This window comes from Halichoerus grypus, chromosome 8 (genome assembly GCF_964656455.1).
Source record: "Halichoerus grypus chromosome 8, mHalGry1.hap1.1, whole genome shotgun sequence".
NCBI lineage: Eukaryota > Metazoa > Chordata > Mammalia > Carnivora > Phocidae > Halichoerus > Halichoerus grypus.
In genome coordinates this window covers 119,149,215-119,169,392 of record NC_135719.1, presented here as the reverse complement: position 1 = coordinate 119,169,392, position 20,178 = coordinate 119,149,215, and the positions used below count along the sequence as shown (strand labels likewise).

At 49.1% G+C, this 20,178-nt stretch overlaps 1 protein-coding gene across 2 annotated transcripts in view; it reads right to left on the bottom strand.

The window, feature by feature from the left end:
• PLEKHH1 (pleckstrin homology, MyTH4 and FERM domain containing H1) overlaps positions 1-20,178 on the bottom strand; it is a 48,614-nt gene that overhangs the window by 21,544 nt on the left and 6,892 nt on the right. For both annotated transcript variants that reach the window (XM_036071156.2, XM_036071157.2), the window contains exons 2-7: positions 18,665-18,823; positions 7,211-7,273; positions 6,206-6,355; positions 3,830-3,913; positions 2,286-2,367; positions 1,436-2,196 (exon numbers count right to left, since the gene is read on the bottom strand). In XM_036071156.2, coding sequence (XP_035927049.1) covers positions 1,436-2,196; positions 2,286-2,367; positions 3,830-3,913; positions 6,206-6,355; positions 7,211-7,273; positions 18,665-18,790 — 1,266 coding nt within the window. In that variant the 5' untranslated portion in view covers positions 18,791-18,823. The remainder of the gene's footprint in view (positions 1-1,435; positions 2,197-2,285; positions 2,368-3,829; positions 3,914-6,205; positions 6,356-7,210; positions 7,274-18,664; positions 18,824-20,178) is intronic.

The window sequence follows — 20,178 nt, the reverse complement described above, 5'->3', positions numbered from 1 at the left end:
TTCCCTCCTTGCCGACATCCGCTCCACTGCTGCCCCGCCTGCCCCTTTGCTCCTTCTCTGCCCGCTGCCCCTCCACCTCACCCTTGCTCTCTGGGAGGCAGCATCTCATGTGGCGTTCCCATGACCCCAGAGCTTCAGGGACAGGGCAGCAGCAGCATAAGGCCTGAGGACCGGCCCGGGGAGACCTGCTAGGCCTCCCCGCCCTGCGGCCCCGCTCCCAGGTGTGGCTGTGTCTCCGGCCATCGGGCCCCCTTACGGCCCTCAGGGCTGGTCAGCAAGCACTGCTAAGGACATGGCCCATGTGCTTGCAGCGCTGAGGCTCCCCGGGCCGCCAGCATTGCAAACGGAGCCCCTGGCAAGGTGCTGCTGAAAAGGCAGGTCTCCCGGGCAGCGGTGAAAATGAAAGGCGGTGTCGCCCTGAAGTACGGCCCCCAAGGACGCCCTCCCTGTGCTGCCAGGAGCCGGACACTCAGACGTCTCCCACCACAGCAGCATCCGGGGGTCTGAGCACGAGGAAGAAGGGACATCTGCTCTCTGACGTCCCCCAAGAGACAGTGCAGCCAGAAGGCTGGAGCCGGGTCTGGGGGCGGCGAGGCCCACCTCGAAAGCCCAGCCCCTCACGAGCTGCTCCATGGCCGCCGGCAAGGACGCAAGTCTGTGGGGACAGCACCTCTCGGCTCGCCCAGACGCGGGGTCCTGCGCTTGTGCCGGGCCCTGAGCTACACGTTCCACACCCCGAATCTCGTCTCACCCTCCACACTGACCTGTGCAGCCTTATCCAGGTCCACCCACCCCCCAGTATCACGGAAAATGCCAAACAGACACAAAAGCGGAATGAAGAGAATAAAGAATGACCTCGCGTAGCCATCACCGGGCTCTGGTCTTGTTTCCTCGGTGTCCCCATGCCCAGATCCCTGATTCTGACGCAGTGCCACCGGCCATCGTGTCCTTTATCCAGTATTACAATAAGGAGGCGAAGGCTTGCAGGTAAGGACAGCCAGCCCTCTCTGATTCTGTGAACCACGGCCGCAGGCACTCCCTGCCTGCTCGCTCGCTCCATCCTCGCAACGACCCGATAAAATACTGTCATCCCCAGGTCACGGATGGGGAACCGGGGCTCACAGGTGGAGTAACGTGCTCAGGGTCACACAATCAGCAGTTCGACCCCAGTGGTTTGATTCGGAGACCTGAGCTCCGTACCAGCGCACTGCACCACCTCAGAGTCCAGAAGATTAGATGAGAAAATGTGCACCAAGCGCCCAGCTTGGTAGGTGGCGCATGCTCACGAAAGGAGAGCCAGCCACCGTGCAATCACTCCAAGTCCCTGCTAGTCGGCCACGCGGCCCAGAGCCTCCTGGCGCGCTCCGTGTGAGTCTGTGCTCCCTGAGCCGCTCTGCCCCCTGCCCCCTCGCCCAGCAAACAAACTGCCTCTTACCCAGGATGGAAACCGGTGCAGGGGGGGCGTGGGGGGTTTGTTGCCCAAATCCACTTCCTCCAGCTCAGCTCTGGGGGCCTTCGGGCTCTCTCTCTCCTCCTTCTTCCCCGCTGGGGCTGGCTCCTCCATCTCCACGTTCTCTGCTTCCTCCCGGAGCTCGGCTCGGGCCTCGGCCTCAGGAAGGCTGGAGGGGTGGAGGGCTGAGAGGGTCCCAATCTCGATGCTCACCACGTGGTTGAAGCGCTCAGGGCCCACCTGGGGCTGGCTGTGGTGCCGCTTGACCAGCTGGATGCTGTCCCGGGGGGTGTTGGGGACCCGCACCTTTGGTAGCGTGAGGCTGCAGCCCGGGCTACCTTCCCTGGCAGAGTTCTTTGTCCCAGGGAATGTCCCTCCCTGAGCAGTGACCAGGCCCTCCCCCCAGGAAGCCGAACCATGTCTGTGGGTGCGAGGCTTCATGCACAGCCGGCGGGGAGAGCCCTCCCTTCCCAGATGAGGTGGAAGGGTCTTGGCCTCTGCTATTTCCCCAGGATGGACCACGATGGAACTAGAATCCTCCAGGGAAATTCCTTCTTTAGGACCAGAGTCCTTGCTCTGCAGAGCACCTGGGGAAGGTGCAGGCAGAGAGGCCTTCAGGGCACCCTGGGCCTGGGGACCACTGTCCTGCCCTACCGGCTGCGCCCCTGGCCCTGAAGGGGCAGAATCCTGCTCTGGGGTTTCCTGGGCGGCCACCAGCAGCTTCCCCGAAGGTGCCATCTGAAGAGCTGTGGTTGGGGGGAAGAACAGGCATAGTGAGAGCCCCCTCAGTTCAGCGCACACCCTGACACGCGCGCGCACAGCCTGTCCCGCTTACCTTCTAGAGCATCTTGGAGGGCTCCCACCTGCTCCACCAGGTGCTGATTACTGCTCTTCAGGTGCTGATTCTCCATCTCAAGCTGGGCAAAAAGGAGAATAAAGATTTAGAATACTTAGCCGACAGGTTCAGGCATATAATTCAAAACAAGATTAAAATCCTTTTTAAAGATCAAATCTTTGAAAAGGAACACTTGGTGCCCCAGCAATCCAGGGCTGACCCTCCCAGGGAGCCCTGACCTACCCCCTTTCCTTTGTGCTAACCAGTTTCGGTTGGGATAGAATTCCATTTGGCAGCCCCGGCACCTTCTTTTCTAAAATACCATTTTTTTTTTTTAACTGTGAACTAGAATTCATACCCAGGAAACTGCATACCACATCGATGAAGAGCTTGGCAAATGACTCTGAAGTGAACGCTCGTGTGACCACCACCCAGGTCAAGAAACAGGAATTTGCTGGCACTGCCCACAACCCTGGGCTCGCCCTTCCCAGTCACAGGCTTCTTCCTCCCCCGGAGGGCAACCACTCTTCTCAGGGTACCAGACTCACTTCCTTGCTTCCCGGGTTTTATCACCCAGACATGCACCCTGCACACAGTGGCTCGGTTGTACCCATTCTGGTATAAATGGGATTATACAGCACGTACTTCTGGGTCTGGCTTCTTTAACTCAACACACTGTCTACGACACCCTTGTGCATGGTTGCTGTATTTTCTTCTGAAGGAAATCCAGCCCACTTTTTTGAGCACCTTTCAGCAAATATGGAGGCAAACCAGGTATGAGCTCCGCACCCCAAGAGCTCATAGTCTAGTAGGTGACAGGAGACGGGGAGGCAAAAAGAGCCCATAACCCGTGCAGGCATGAACCCCTTGTGTCGGGGTAGAGGAGTTGATGTTTGTTCTTTTCCAAACTTCAATTCCTTTCCCTTTTGTTTAGAAAGAGGTTGCTTTTGTTTCTTGTTGCTAGTAGCATGGCAGCTTCTAGCCCCAAGCTTTCCTAAGTGAGGCCATAAAACTAGAGGGGGAAACAGGACGGCGGCTCTCGGGGGCTGGGGGACGAGAGATGGAGAGATCGGGGACTCAGTGAGTCCTGGGCACAGAGCTGCTGTCCGGGGTGACGAAAGTTTTGGAAACAGTGGTGGTGGCTGCACGACATTGTGAATGTACTTAATGCCACTGAATTGTACAGTAAAAATGGGGAAAAGGGTCAATGACACGTGTATTTGACCACCACCGCGGAGACCAGTTGAGAAGAACGCAGAGGACGAAGGGCAAGTGCAGAGGGTGGACGCAGGGCGTGTGTGCTCTCAGGGCGAGACTGACGGGGCGCCTCCCCGAACACAAAGCCGATCAGGGGCTCTAGGGCGACAGGAGGAAGGGAAAAGTGAAGCGCCGAGTCTCAGTGTTGAAGCTGAGTGAAGGACAAATGGTTAACACAAGGAAGGTCAGTCAAGGCCCCGCAGACAGGAGGAAGAAAAATGCTGGGGGACGGAGGGACCCCCCTCGCATGTCCACTCCAGGCTTCCTAAGATGAGTTTTCCACTTACCTCTGCTAACTTCAGGGTCACCCATTCTTTGATCTTTGCAGCTTTTTCCTGGACAACTTTTGCTTCTTCAGCTCTCATCTGCTTCTGCAAGAAAGGGAAGGCTTAGTTCATCAGAGTGATCACCAGTGGAGTGAATGACTGGAGGCGGGAAACCCTGAGAAGGAATATCAAGCAACTGGGGCGGGGGGCGGATGGAAAAAAAGAAACTCACTTATGAATTTAAAAAAATATTCTTAAAGTGGGAAAAGCCTTCCTCAGCATGATACATACCCCCAAGCCATGAAGAAAAAAGACTAATGAATCTAAACCGTCACTATAAATTACTATATGACAAACAAAAGTTCCCCTAAAATCAAAAGACCAACTGGGGGATGATTTACAACACAGATGACTTATATAAATATGGCTAATTTGAAATGAACAAACCAATAAACACATGCAAAAAGAACATGAACAGAAAGTCAACAGAAAGAGAAATAAAGGGAAAGAAACCCATGAAAAGCTGTTCAACCTAACTGTAATTTTAAAAATGCACATAAAAGTCAGACATTGTTTCCTCTATCAGACCAACACAATTTAAAAGTTTGATATTATCCCAAATTGTCAAGGCTGTTGACAACAACCCCTCTTCTAGAAACTGGCAAAGCCTTTTTGGGCAGCAATTTGATAATATCTGTCAACGTTTTAGATGTATATACCGCTGACCTGACAAACCCACTAGTTAGGAATCATTAGTTGCAATATTATTTGATTAAGCCAAAGATGCACAACTGGACATAACCTAAGTGTCCACAAATCAGGGCTAGGCTAAATAAACAAAATGAAAGTGGAATGCTGTCCTTTGATACACAAGAAATGTTCACAGGGAATACTGGAAGGACCTTAAGGACAACCAGTTGAAGGGGTTTGCAAACTGGCCACCATCCAGCCTTCCACCTGGTTCCTCTCCCCCACCTCCCCCGCCCCGCCCCGCCTCTTTTTATAAAGAAAGTTGTACTGGAACACAGTCATGCCTATTACTTACGTATTGTCTAGGGCTACTTTCCTGATGCAACGGCAGAGCTGAAGAGTTGCCAACAGAGGCCACACGGCCCACAGAGCCGAAAGTATGTCCTCTCTGGCCCTTTACCGAACAAGTCTGCCAACCCCTGACCTCGTCTGACACGTCTGTATGTGGCTGCAGAAACAGAGGCCCAGAGGGTGACATGACTTGCCTCTGTCAGGGTGGGGAGCACCGCTGCAACTAAAGCCAGGTCTACTGACTTGCAGAACAGCATTCTTTCTATTCTGACCTTTTATTATTGGAAAACGATTTTTTTCTGATCTAAGCTTCAGCAGGAATCATTTTGCCCACGAATCCCCAGATGCAGCCACTTCTGTGAACCCCTGAAAAAAGGAGGTAAAGGTATCTCCAAAGTCAAAGAATAACTGATGAGAGATTTCACGGGTGGACATCGTATTTTCCCACGATGTTTCAGAAACACAGGCTGGGTGCCCCAGAGCATACCAAGGCACATCGCACGATTGGTATGTTCAGAGAATGCCAATGGACGATTCCAAGTTTGCCCATGATGGTGGGGAAATACTCCTAGGGCCGGCTGGCACCTCAGGGCGAATTCACGTGCAGAAAATGAAAAGTCATCTGGCCACACCGTGAGGTGGTTTGTGGGAAATGATGGTGCTCGGGCGCCAGGGGATAAGTGGGGAGGCGAGGCTGAGGGCAGAGGGAAGGGACAGCATCGGGGTGAAGTTAATGGGATTGTAAAGGGGAGGAGGCCGGGCACAGGGGACTGGCAGAGTGATGTTTCAGATGCCCTCTCCGGAGCAAAGGGGCTAATGAAGCTGGAACGCTGGGCATGGCCTCTCCTGGGCACCCACGTGTCTGCCTACTCGGGTTCACTGAGAAACTCTGGCCAACCAGCTGACCGAGGCTCACGGTCCAGCTCCGCGCCGCTCCAATACTACGCTGGCAGGGCCCAAGGCCAGGGTGGAGGAGGACAGGCTCTGCTGACCAAACACCAACCTCATGTGTGACACTATACATAGACTACCTGAGTTCATTCTCTGGACAGCCCCAGGGTGTATTATGACCCTTACCTTACAGCTGTGTAAATGAGAATCCGTGACTTACTTGCCTGCGGTCAGAGAACAGCAGGTGCTCGTGGCGGGGAGGGGATTCAAACCCAGATCAGTCTGCCTCCTCGGTCCTCTCCCCACTATATCCCCTGCCTGGCTCCTAACATACCTTCTAACAGTTAAATCTCCATGTGAAAGAACAGTTGCATGAGGGGGCATGCTCCCCACCAGCAGAGGGCTCAAGCAGAGGGGCTCTGTTCAGTCGCAGGGGGCAATGGTGCTGAGCGCATCAGCCCTTACCTGCTTCTCCAGCTGTGCTTGCAGCTGGCCGATGAGCTCATCTTTGCCCTGCGTGGCTTTCAGCAGTTCTTGGTACTTCCGGTGCAGGCTGCCTGCTGAGTCCACATTCTTCAGATTGGACAGTTTCACCTTCTCCTCCATCACACCCACCTTAAAAGTACCATCGCCACATAGGGTTGGCATGTGTGTGTGAAATGGCCACTAACCTGCCCTGGGACCCTTCCTGATGCCCCAGCCCACGATTCCCAGGCAGAGCCCTCACCCAGAATAGGTGGAGCCAATTAATTCCATGGCCATCTATCAAGCCTCATCTGGGCAAACTAAGGACTTGACGAGGAAGAAACGGTCGGGTACTGGGCCATCTCACTCTGGGGGCCCCAACAGGGACAAGCTGGGCAGGACAAACAGCCCAGAGGGAAACTGCTTCAACCTCACTGTGGCACAGATATCTGCTGCTCACTGAATGTCCCTGTGCTTCTCGCTCTGCCCCAGTCCCCTCGTAGCTAGATGGCCATGGACTTCACTCCAGTCAATGGGTCCGAGTGGAGTGCCTCATCATTTCTGGACTGAGGTATTTAAGAGCTCTCTCCCTGCCATGGCAACCAAGGAGGCTGCCTGTTCCAGAGGGTCCAGGCAGAAGATGGAGAGCTCCATCGTGGAAAGCAGAATCCCCAGCTAACCCTCAATGGAGAGGCACCACGACTGAGAACTGAATGGGATAAGCTGCTGAGACCTGTTACCTTAGCATAACTTGGCCTATCTGGACTAATCCAGCCACCTGCTCATGCACTAACCCTTCCCCAAAGACCCCTTTGTGCCCAAAGAGAGCTCCGTGCACCTGAATTAATTTGTTCAGGAGAACTGACATGTGACTGCTGGTTTTCCATGTCCCCATGAGGGGCTGATGGGGGTGATGAGCACGTGCGTGTGTGTCCCCGGGAAGGATCAGGGAAGGCCAACAGCCGTTTCTGCTGCACAGGGCCGCCCCTCCCCTGCGCCGGTTACCTGGGTCTCTGCATTCTCGGCCCTCCGCTCCGCCGCCAGCAGCCTCTGCTCCAGCTCCTGCATCTGCTCAGCAGAGAGGAAGGACAAATGTAGGCGGGGCGTCCCTACGACGACCACGGCCTCAGGGCAAAGTGAGCAAACTGTGCAGGCGCTCCACACAGGCCAGGCTCAACTGCCAACTCAACGGTGGCTCAAGGGTGTCAGGGCAAAGAATTTCATGGCAACCCTCCCTCATCCCAAATTTAGGGGGCAGGTGAGCCTAGAGCTGCTGTCCTCTCTCCCGTGCATGGGGTACCTAGGCAGGTAGCAGGGACGTTCTTCATGAGGCAATGCTGCCCTCAGCCCTCGGGCTCCTCAGCACCGGGTCACAGGCAGGGCCCTGCCACTGCTCACCACGTGCCTGGCGTGCAACACGCTCCCACGTGAGCCGCCACGTCAGCAGTAAGAGAATGTTCCTTCCCACCCAAGGACAGCTCACTGGCTGGGGACAAATATTTATCCCTTATCACGGACATCTCTGACTCTAAATGGCATTAACAGGCATCACCTTATTTGATTTCTTTAATCTTAAACAGAGAGGCTCAGGACACATTAGTACTATATAACGCGTCCCTCTTAGGCACCAGACCTGACTGGGCCAATCAGGTTCTCTGTCCCCAGGAATCTGACATCCGGGATCGAGAGACCAGAGACAAGAACCAGGGGGCTGCATGGGAGATCGTGCATAAACTTCACCAAGTCATGGCTGTTAGGTCATTCTTCCAGTTCCATGAGCTGGCCCAGGATCCTCCAAATTAATTCCATTTGCTTAAGCTAGCCAGAGTTGGAGTTTTGGCCCACCTTAGAAACATCTCTAATACAGTTGCTGGGAGCATTTACATTTTTTAAATAAGATTTATTTATTTTGAGAGAAAGAGAGAGGGATCACGAGCAGGATAGGAAGAGAGAGAAGCTCAAACACTCCTCGCTCAGCACAGAGCCCAATGTGGGGCTCCATCTCCCGACCCTGAGATCATGACCTGAGCTGAAACCAAGAGTTGTATGCTTAACCAATGCACCACCCAGGTGCCCCGGAAGCATTTAATTTTTTAAAGAATACAATGAGGGGGACCTGGCTGGTTCAGTCAGGACAGCATCTGACTCTTGATCGTGGGGTCATGAGTTTGAGCCCCATGCTGGGTATAAAGGTTACTTAAAAAATAAAATAAATAAAAATACAGTGAAATATTGAATAGGAAGGCTTTGGATTCCTGACAAGTTTCCCTAGATTATCCTTCAGCTGGACCATTCAGATCCAACATCTGCTCTGTAGCTCAGAAAACATGGGATTTCCATAGGAAATGATCACTCATATTCAGAACCTTCTGTAACAACTGTCTGATATTTTCAAACTCTTTGGATAGAGAAACTTGTCTTCCTATTTTATGGATGGAGAAACCAAGGTAGAGTGAAGAAGAGAATTGTATTTGAGTCCTACTGCCCAGCTGGGCATTTCTACTTGGGCCAAGAGCAGTCAATGACACTGCTCAGGGCCGGAAATCACTCTGTTATTGACAACACAGTGAGCACTTTTTCCCCTCGAGATTTTACTACTAGAAGTCCCTTTAAAGTATACTATCCGGGGCGCCTGGGTGGCTCAGTCATTAAGCGTCTGCCTTCGGCTCAGGTCATGATCCCAGGGTCCTGGGATCGAGCCCCACATCGGGCTCCCTGCTCAGCGGGAAGCCTGCTTCTCCCTCTTCCCCTCCCCCTGCTTGTGTTCCTTCTCTCGCTGTGTCTCTCTCTGTCAAATGAATAAATAAAAATCTTTAAAAAAAAAATAAAGTACACTATCCAACAATGTCCACAATAGTCAAACTATGGAAAGAGCCCAGATGTCCATTAACAGATGAATGGATAAAGAAGGTATGGTACACACACACACACACACACACACACACATGCACACAGTGGAATATTCTGCAGCCATCAAAAAATGAAATCTTGCCATTTGCAACGACGTGGATGGAACTACATGGTATTATGCTACGTGAAATAAGTCAATCAGAGAAAGACAATTATCATATGATCTCACTCATATGTGGAATTTAAGAAACAAGGCAGAGGATCATAGGGGAAGAGAGGAAAAATAAAACAAGATGAAATCAGAAAGGGAGACAAACCATAAGAGACTCTTAATCTCAGGAAACAAGCTGAGGGTTGCTGGAGTGGAGAGGGTAGAGGGATGGGGTAACTGGGTGATGGACACTGGGGAGGGTATGTGTTGTAATAAGCACTGGGTATTATATAAGACTGATGAATCACAGACCTCTACCTCTGAAACTAATAATACATTATACGCTAATTTAAAAAAATAATAAAGTACGCTATCACTAAAGCAAATGGAACAGAAGGCACCTTCCAGAGCCTGGGGTCTCCTCCCAGCCTGGGCTGGCAGCCGCTGGGTCCCTGTATTGCTGCCGACCCTCTAGCTGTTCTTACCTGCCCAGCAGGGACACTAAAAACTCAAAGCATTTTGTATTTGCCTTTATGCTGGAGTATTTTTTTTTCCTCTAAAACTAATTTTTGAACACTGAAAACATTTCAAACATCTGGAACGTTTTTGAGAAGAGTCTAATGACCACGTATCCATCACTATGGTCCAACATTTACCAACGTCCTGCCATCCTTGTTTGAAAAGAATATTTTTAACACCATCTTCCCCTGGTTTCACGAACGCACGTTTTCTCCACTGCTGCAGGAGTACTCCAGGTGTCTGTGCTGGAATGTCATTTTTAGAGTTTTCGAACTTCACTTAATGCCAGGATCAATACTTTTCACGATGGCAGACTGTTCTTTACACTTGCATACAGGGCCACCCCTCATCTGGGTTCTATTTCTCCTCTCAGCAGGTTCCCTAGGGCCGTGTCCTCAGCTGTCCTTTTATCCGTGGGCCTGGGGTGATGCGCCAGCCAAGGAGGTGCTGGGTTCAGGCAGGTGGCTCTGAGGCGGATCCACTTTCACCAGCTGTGACCAGCACACGAGACTCATAAATCAGGGGCCCTGGCACTGGCCGCGAGCGACCTGATGACGTGCGTTTGGTGCCAACCTGGTGCTTAATCCCCGAGTGCACAGCTCCTTGTTACGCTCATGACGCTGTGAAATGGCAGCCCCAGGGCAGCAGCTGCAGTGGGCCCTCCAGTGCGCTCCCGGCACAGTCCCGTGAGCAGAGCGGTGGCCTGAGCCGAGCGCTGCACCTGCTGGGGCTCAGCCATCCTTGGAAAAGGGGGCTCCGCATTCCTACCACTGCTCTGGTACGGGGAAGCACTAAGGCTTGAACCTGACTGGCTTTGCCACTGTGTGGCTTTAGGTAGGTTCCTTAACTGCTGTGCCTCAGTTTCCTCACCAGGAAAAAAAGATAATGAGTCTCCACCGCCTAGGGTTGCCGGGAAGATTCACACGAGGTGCGTCTCGTAGAGCTCAGGTACACAATGCAGCCCTTACGGAGAAGCTGACAGTAAGTTCCTTGTTGGTTTTCATAGAGACGACACGGAGGACCAGGGAGACCAGTTTGCCTGGGACAGTCTGGTGTTCCCCTGTTGTCCCACAATAATTACTAACCGAGCCTTCTTTTCTCCCTCCAGAGTGCCCTGGGTTAGATGATAAATTATACAGCTGTCCCACTTATGATCCACCTAGAGCAAGAATGGCTTCAAGCCTGAGGCTGCCAGCTCTCGCCTGCAGAGCGTCTTGTACGACCCCCCGTGCTAGGGGCATTTAGCTGACACAGACAGAACTAAACAAGGCCACTGGCTGCGTGTCCAGCACTGGCTTAAGCACTCGACACGTGTCGACTCATTTAATCTTCATCCCAATGGGAAGGAGCTCGTCCTACTACTAGTGCTGCTGTGTGCAGGGGCGGGCAGCGTCGCTAACAGGCCCCGTGGCTAAGAGGCAGAGCGAGGGCTCCCCCCCAGGAGGGCTGGCTCCAGAGTCTACTGCACCGTCAGCCGCCGCGCCTCTCACATCCAAATCTCGCGTGTCACGTAAAAACAGATTCCACACACAATCCCTGGCTTCCAGCTTCCCTTGAAAACTCAGAAGATCTGGACATGCTAGGGTTCCACTTTCTCACGGCAATAACTGGCTTCCTCCTCTTGCTCCAGCACGTTCCCTTGAATCCTTTCCAGAACCCACCTGTCTCACTTACGTAAGTTACCTGCAAGCGTCTGAGTAGCAACCCCCCGTTTTAGCTATTACATGGTTCTAACTCGGTTATTAAAGACGATGGCTTTCGACTTTTTCTTTTTTTACTGGATCTTTTGTTTAATTCAAATCCTATGTTTAGTCCCAAATATTTAAAATACAGCACCGTGGGGCTGCCCTGGTGTCTGACTACAGAAAAGGCAGGAGAGAAAGGGCTCGAGTCTTCTCTGTGGGTTCCCCTGCTCCTCTGGGGCGCATTGGGCTTAAGATGTCCACTAGAAGGACAGCTGAATGAGGCTGAGGCAAGGCCGTGGACAGAGTCTGTGCCTGTAGATCTCACTGTCAGGGGTGTAAGGCCCCACATGGAGCTTACTCGAGGCAGATTCCTGGGCCTTGCCCACAGAGGGTTTTAATTAGCAAGCCTGAGGCACGGACCCAGGGATGTGCTTGGAAAGAAAAATCTCAGGTGATCCCGATGTGGGAGGCCCACAGACCACTCTCTGAAAAACACTAGCCTGGCCACAGGATGCAAAGCATAGCAAAGCTTCTGGGATACATTGTGGGGCCAAGCCCGTATCAGCACAGAGCTTCTCGAATGGCTTCACAGGGTTACAGAGCTCTTTCAATACTAAGGTTCCAGAAAAATACTACAGTGGACCCTATTAAAAATAGGTAGCTAGGAGAATAAAAAGCCTCTCTCTCTCTCTCCCTCTACACACACACACACACACACACACACACAGGATCATACACAGTGAATAAAAGTTCTAGAAGGTATCTCTTCCCAAAGCAAATTGGATCTGTCAGCGAAGGCCAATTCCGTGATGACTGTATGCAGACTTCAACATATTTCCAACTAGTCCTGACAGCCCTAGTACTCTCCTTTCCCAGTACCTGGCCTTTTCGTAAATTCTAAGGTATGTAAGGATATGTTTTTCTGGCCTCTGTGTTCTATCCATACGTTGAGAAGCTGATGCCTACAGAGAACCACCGCCTCTGTACAGTCCATGGTCTGAGGGGGGAGAAGCGACAGTCGTTGTTCTTTTGTTTAAGGGGCCTGAACTGAACCATTTATATGTTCAAAAAAAAAAAGTCTTGAACTACACATTTTTGGTATATAAATGTAAAACTGAGTTATTGCATTTCAAAATCTTGGTTCGTAGAACTAGTAAGAAATTCCAGAAACGAGGAAGTGCACACAATCCTACTGGAATGGGTCTTGGGAAAAAGCTGCTTCAGTGAAAAATATTCAAGCTAAAAAATGAGGGATGTTTCATTACATTACTTCTTCTTTTCAATAAATCCACTCAAATCCCTTTTGGAAGCGGATAGAGAGTAAATAAATAAAATTAGTTCTAATACTGATGCCATGTATTCGTCATGGTCATTCCTACTGTGGAGAGCTCACCTGTGGACAGTTACTACACTCCCACTTTCCTGACGGGATAACTGAAGCACAAGTTTAGCAAGAATGAAAAAAAACCCAAGGGACTTTCATACCATCTCTAGAGCCTCCTAGAACAGTATCCAGTTTTGAATTGATCTGAACAGCCTTTGCGACTTCTTCAGCACAGCAAGGAAGAGAGCCGGCTGGGGGTGCGGGTGGGGGTTGGGGGAGGGGGGCGGACGGCTCCCAGGAAGCAGAGCAAGATGTGAACTCTACGGCATCAGCCATTCCCTCGACTCCTGTCCTGGACAGAAAGTGCGCCCACAACTCAGCTGGCTGCACAGTCTGGGTGTCCATGGCAACGGCACACCAGGCCTCGTGAGGTGAACCGGCAGAAAAAGGTCTAATACTGTTTCCCCTCCCCTCCCCCCCTCCCCCTTAGGCGAGGGATTATGTGGTAACCTTGACACCTTTTCTTTCAGAAAAATTTGCTTTTTAGCACAGATCATTCCGTGCCCAGAATGGCAGTTCTGCGAGAGGGAGGTGGATAGGAGCAGGCTGTGGGGTGCGGAAGGAGGAAGGGCACGTTTCCAAGCCTTCACAGCCCGTGGGTAGTATCTGATCCCAGGAAGGGCCGATCCCCTGGGAAGCACCCAGGCTTGGCCTGCCCTGCATCACAGCCAGCAGTGAGTGAGCGGCCATCAGTCATCCGGGCGGTGCAATCCGCACGGGCCGGCGGCCGAGCGACAGGGCTGCTCAGAGGGACCCAGCTGACCTGGCTCACCCCGTGTAGGAGGGTACTGGTGATGATTAACTAGTAAGCTCTAGGAGCAGCAACACAGACAGGACCTGGGCTTGGCCCCAGCACGAGCTCTCCTGAGAAACCTGAGTCATCTCTTCCCGTGATCTGAAACTTACCTTGATGTACTGGGGAAAATCTCTAAGTGAACTGTTGAACCTGTCCTGTGGGTTTGGGGATGATTGCAGGTGACAGGAGCAGCCCTGACATTGAGCAACATGGTGTTTATGGCTTTTAAAGTTTCCTGCCAAGGGCTCTGTGTTGGGCTAATGTCCTGGTACTCTTCCTTAATTCTTCCAGCCTGTGAGTCCTAGTCAAGATTTTATTCTCTACCCTCTTCCCTTTGCACCCCAGTCTCTTCTGCCCTATGTCTACATGCTTCCCCCCCCCTTTTTTTTTTGCTTCCCCTTTCTTTACCCAAGTCACACTCTGAGCGCCCAACCTTTTTATGGGAGGGCATTCCAGCTACATGACAATCAAAGGCAGCCTGGAAGAGAAGATGGGGCCGATCCTACAAAAGTTCAACCTACTGAGACCCAAGGGGCTGTGGAGAGAGAAGGTGTGTTTATTGATGTGTTTAAGGACCCTGGGAAATAGGGGAGGAAGGCACTTGAAGACATTTTTTATTATGAAATATTTCAGAAAACACATAGAGAATAATATTTTAAAACATGTATCCACCAGTCAGCTTTACCAAATCTTAATTTCTGTCCTCTCTGCTTCCAATATCTTTTAAGAAATGGGCCACTACAGAGAGGTGAAGGCCCCAGTCTACTCCACAATTTCACTTCTAGCATCTACCCCACACTTGGTTGTGTTTACATTTTACCTCATTTGCCTACACCCCTAATCAATAGATAGACTGTCCTGTAGGTTTTAAACTTTATATAAACCATATTGTTCTCTATATGTCCTCCTGATCTTTTTTGTTTAGCGCTGGTGTTTGAGATTTTTTTTTTTAAGATTTTTTTTTTTAAGGTTTTTTTTCGAGAGAGAGACAATGACAGAGAGAGCACAAGATGGGGGAGGGTCAGAGGGAGAAGCAGACTCCCTGCCCAGCAGGGAGCCCGATGCAGGACTTGATCCTGGAACTCCAGGATCATGACCTGAGCCGAAGGCAGTCGCTTAACCAACTGAGCCACCCAGGGGCCCATGGTTTTTGAGATTTATACATGTAGCTCACCTGATTCATTTTTACCTGCAATGTAGTATTCCAAATACATTCAGCATGTTTATCCACTTCCCTGTTGATAAACATTTAGGATATTTCTAATTTTTCATATAGCAATGCTACATTCTTGTATGTGACAAGACATTCTTATGTATGTCTCCTGTGACTGATACATTTGGATTTATTTCTACCATTGCATTTTGTGCCTTCTATTTACTCCTTTTTTTTTTTTTTTAATATTCTTGTTTTTCTTCCTGGTCTAGATTTCATAGATTTTATTCCATTTCCCTACTCTACTGATCTGAAAGTTACATACTCTGTTTCTGTTTATTATCATTATTCTAGACTTAAATTCCAGGCTTAAGACTGCTACTTGTTCCCCAGTATCTGTTCTCTCCTTCTCTCTCACACAAATCAAAGCCTCCAACTTTTAACTGAGCACATCGTTATCCAGAATAAAGACTACACTTTCCGATCTTCCCTGCAGCTGGGAACAACCATGAGAATAAGTTTTGGTCAATGGGATATGAGAAGAAGCAATGAATGGAACCCCCGGGTCATACAGGTAAAGGGAAGGGTGGAATGTGGCCATCACGGGAACCCTCTTCAACCATGCAGCTAACATCACCCTAGGACTACACACCGCTCATGTCTGGGAGGTTACATGAGAAGGAAATAAACAACTGCCGGTTTTAAGCCATTGTATTTTTGGGTTCTTTCTTATGGCAGCCAAACTATAATCTAGCTCATACGGTCAGCACAGATTTTTAAGAAATGTATACTGCCTAGATTCATTCTGCTTCACAAATGTGAGGCTTCACAACTTTCATTAAGTTTGGGAATTTTTAAACCATTGTCTCTCTGAGTAATGTCTCTCCTTCATCCTGTCCTCCACTTCTGGGACCTTATAGGATCTTGTCATCCTAGCGTCCATGTCTCAGCCTCTGGGCCTTTCTCTCTCTATGCTGCATCGGGGACGGTTTCCCCAGGCCCATCTTTCCATCTTTCCACTCATTAAGCTCATCTCGATGGTGCCTCATCCGATGTTTAATCTGTCTGTTGAACATTTAATTTCAATGAAGACATGTTTTGCTTCTAGCAGTTCTATTTGATTCTTTTTCCAGTCTACCTGATCTTTTTGAATAGTGTCTTATTCTTGTCTCACATGTTCAATTACTTCATTACATCTTCAATAATTTTGAACTCATTTATTTTACGGTGTCTTGCCAACAGTTCTTTATTTGAAGTTCTTGTGGGATCTAGTTGTGTATGTGGACTCTAACTCAGGACAGATCATTCTCTCAAGCATTTAGTCGTTTTGGATCATATATTCATCTTTACTATGGGTTTACTATGGGATAATGTGAGGATTCCATGTGATCTGGGTTGAGATCTTATTTCTCCAGAGAGGTTCTGTGTCTATTCCTACAAGGTCTCTGAGAGGTATCACTGGCCCAGAACTTAGGGTTCCCGATCCACACAAATAGTATAAATTCTAATGCTAAACCAATACCATCATCAGACTCTCAGGGAGTACTTTTCTTGGCTTTCTTTTATTTTTTCTGCCCAGAGCCTTGGCTAAGCATGAGAAGCTGTTCTGTCATCTCCCTGTGTTGGTAGATGATTTTCTTTTCCTTGTCTACCTTTTTATTTACAGTAAAGTACTTTGATAGTCCTGACTTTACAGGAAAGTTTCAGTTTCAGCTCCAGCTTCCAACGGGCCAGACCTCATCTCTGTCTCCACAGATTAAACCTCAAACCTCTCATCACTACAGGGAGGCCAGTCACACAGCCTGTCCCACTGAGCTGCTTGAGTTGAGTACCACTTAGGTTTTTCCTCTTCGTTTTGCCCCCTGAGGACTCCTCCTATTTTCTTCAGTGCATGGCTCTGCACTGAGAAGGATATTTTAAATATTTAATCCAGTATTTCTAGGTGTTTCATAGAGGTCTTTTTTTAAAAGGTTATTTTGTGGTTCTGATCACTAGGAACAGAAGTCTCTTTCCTCTGAGATGTGTTTTAAACCAGCTGGGAGACCCTTACTTATCCTTTCCTTCCTTCCCACACCTCCCCCAGTAACATATCCTAAGGCAAGGTTCTCAAACTTTACAGTGTACAAAACTAATTTCTGGGAGCCTGTTAAATATGCAGATTATGAGCTGCACCCCCGGGAGACTTGGACCAGGAGGACTGGGGTGGGGCCCAGAAATGTACATGCTTAATAAGCACTCCAGGTTTCTGGCATGGGTGGCCCCAGGACCACCCTTTGAGAACCACTATCTAAGACCTGCTTTCCTTTTCCTAAGGTGGCCGAATTCTACCCTTTCTCTTAGTACCTGAACCAAAGCCACAGGAACCTGCCAGTCTCTGTTTTGCGAAGCCTGAACTAGGAGACAGCAATGCCAACAGACCCAAAGTTGGCATTCAGGCTGGTCCAGGGCCTGAACTCAGCAGTGGAAATGCAGAGGTAATGCCAATAACCTGTCTTCCTAGACTCCAGGTTGTGGGGCTATCAATAAAACAGGCCATCGGGGCACCTGGGTGGCTCAGTTGGTTGGGCGACTGCCTTCGGCTCAGGTCATGATCCTGGAGTCCCGGGATCGAGTCCCGCATCGGGCTCCCTGCTCAGCAGGGAGTCTGCTTCTCCCTCTGACCCTCCTCCCTCTCATGCTCTCTGTCTCTCATTCTCTCTCTCGCAAATAAATAAAATCTTAAAAAAATAAAAAATAAAAAATAAAACAGGCCATTTCCTCAGGCTTTACTAACCAGACTTTGACATTACTTGGAGAGGAGTGGACTGAATTTTACTTTTGTCCTATGAAAGAAGGGTTGGGTAAGCAGATGGATGATGTAAACAAAGCTAGAAAGAAAAGAGTTGATTCAACTGAGATATATATATATATAGTATAGGTCTCTACTCTCTAGGTAGGTTATGCTCCAAAAATGCTTCTGAAAGTCAGCTGTTTAGAATGCATCTTCCCAGAGAAACGTTACAAATGGTGGTCAGTTTCGCCGACCAGCCCATTCAAACCTATAAAGATAATAATCATTCCCATATTCCATGCCAGAACCTTTATATATGTGACCTGACATAATTCTCAAAATAACTGAAAAGCAGACATTTGTGTACCTGCCTTAGAGGTGAGGGGACTCACCAGGTAACACAGCTAGTAAGTGGCAGAGCTAGTTGGCTCCGAAACCTGTGTCCTTATCATCAGGAAACCAGGCTGCCTTCCACAGGCTCCTATACTTAATAGACGGTGACAGCAGGATGGGAGTTTCCCCTCTTCTCCCCTAAAACATCTTCCTTCCCCACACTGAAAAAAGAAATATTAAGGGAATAAGAGCTACAGTTGACCCAAGAGGTAACAGAGGACCAAGAAGATTTCTATCATTTCTCTGGAGCAGGAAAGAATGCAAGATGACAGCTTAGTAAGCTGCTTTGATTTTGGACTTAAAAATAAAAAAAATACCCTGGGTTTCATTTTGCATGTGTGGAAAGTATCTTATTAAAAGTTCACCTTCCTGCAATGAGTAGTAAATAAGCCCTAGGGATCTAATACACAGTATGGTGAATATAGACAATAACGCTGCATTATAATCATCAAACTTGCTAGGAAACTGGAACTTCATTATTCCAACCACTAAAAAGAAATGACAATTACGTAATGGGATAGAAGTGCTAATTACTACTACAAAGGCAACTATATTATAATATATAAATGCATCAAATTAATGTGTGGTATACCTTAAATTATATAATTTTATAGGTCAAATATACTTGGATTAAAAATTAATACCTCAAAAAAAAAAGCAGCAGCAGAAAGTTCACCTTCCCTAACTCTCCCTCTCTCACTCTGGCCCTGTCTGACGTTGACCTCTGCAGGGAGGCTGGTTAGCTCCCCAGGACTCACCTTGTCGGCCAGCAGCTCCCTGATCTTGCTGGCCTGCAGGCGGAACCGGAAGAGCTGGGTTTCCAGGGCCAGGCAGCGCTTCTGCCAGTCCACGCCGGCGTGGGTCTCCACCTTGAGTTCCGCCATGATGGAGTCAACTTCTGGCTATTCCAGGGATGCCTGGGAAGCAGCACACAGGGAAAGAGAAGAGCAGTAAGTGTGTGAGGAGGAGGGCGGAGAAAATAGGGCTGGGGAGGTGAGTGAGTCATTGCCATGGCCACTTTTCTTAGCTCAGTGTGTCCCGTTCCATCGTAAGCTAGCTGAGCAAACTCAGGGAATCACAAAATCTGAGAAACTGTAAGGAGAACCTAGTCTCATTTTTTTTTTTAAAGATTTTATTTATTTATTTGTCAGAGAGAGAGAAACAGAGAGTGAGCACAAGCAGGGAGGGCGGCAGGCAGAGGGAGAAGCAGGCTCCCCGCTGAGCAGGGAGCCCGATGTGGGACTTGATCCCAACACCTTGGGATCATGACTTGACCCGAAGGCAGACGCTTAACCGACTGAGCCACCCAGGCATCCCCCTAGTCTCATTTTTATAGCAGTAGAAAGTAGGGCCTCATTTGTTTTTCATTCAATTATCCATTTAACAAATACGTATCCATTCAATAAACATTTATTGCCAGACGCTGTTCTAGGCACTGGAGATGCAAAGGTAAATAAAAGAGATCCCTTGATCTTTGAGTTTTCCAAGGAACTCTTAGGAAAGTCTAATTGCAAAATTACCATGTACTCCCAATTGCTAATCAATACGCAGATAAATGGGAGCAGGGAAATGGGGTAGGCTATGGGGCAGGGATAAGGGGGGGATGATGGATGTTTAGGGGAGGCTTAAAGTGAGTGACAGATTCATTTGAGATCACATAGGTAACTGGAGGCAGAACCGTGGTTTCCCGTTTAGTACTGATTCTACTACACCTATATAGATTTTATTTATTTATTTAGTAATCCATCCATCCATCCATCCTTCCTTCCTTCCTTCCTTACCTTCTTCCTTTCTCCCTCCCTTCCAAGTAGGCTCCATGCCCAATGTGGGGCTTGAACTTGAGACCCTGAGATCAATAGTCACATGCTCCACCGATTGAGCCAGCCAGGTGCCCCCACTTATATAGCTTTTTGATGAGAAAAAATGGAATGAAAATGTGATGCTTTGATTTTCCTTGACAATTTTCTATTTAGTTGGGATTCTGTCAGTTGTCATCTAATCATCCTCTTTTGGAACAGATTCTCACTCTAATTTTTAAAATGCAAACAAAACGTTGGTAGATATTCTGCTGTAGCCTCTGGAGAATGCCACACGTCTCTGGGAAGCAATCACACAAATTCAGAACAAATCAAGTAGACACCTATAATATGCCCAGTCAGGGAAATGGACCCAGATGTCTCCTGGACAAATTTTAGAGAAGACAAACTAGGTTGGGGATGAGAAAATGCAGAAACAAAGAGAGGACACAGCAGAGTGAACACAGAGGAGAGAT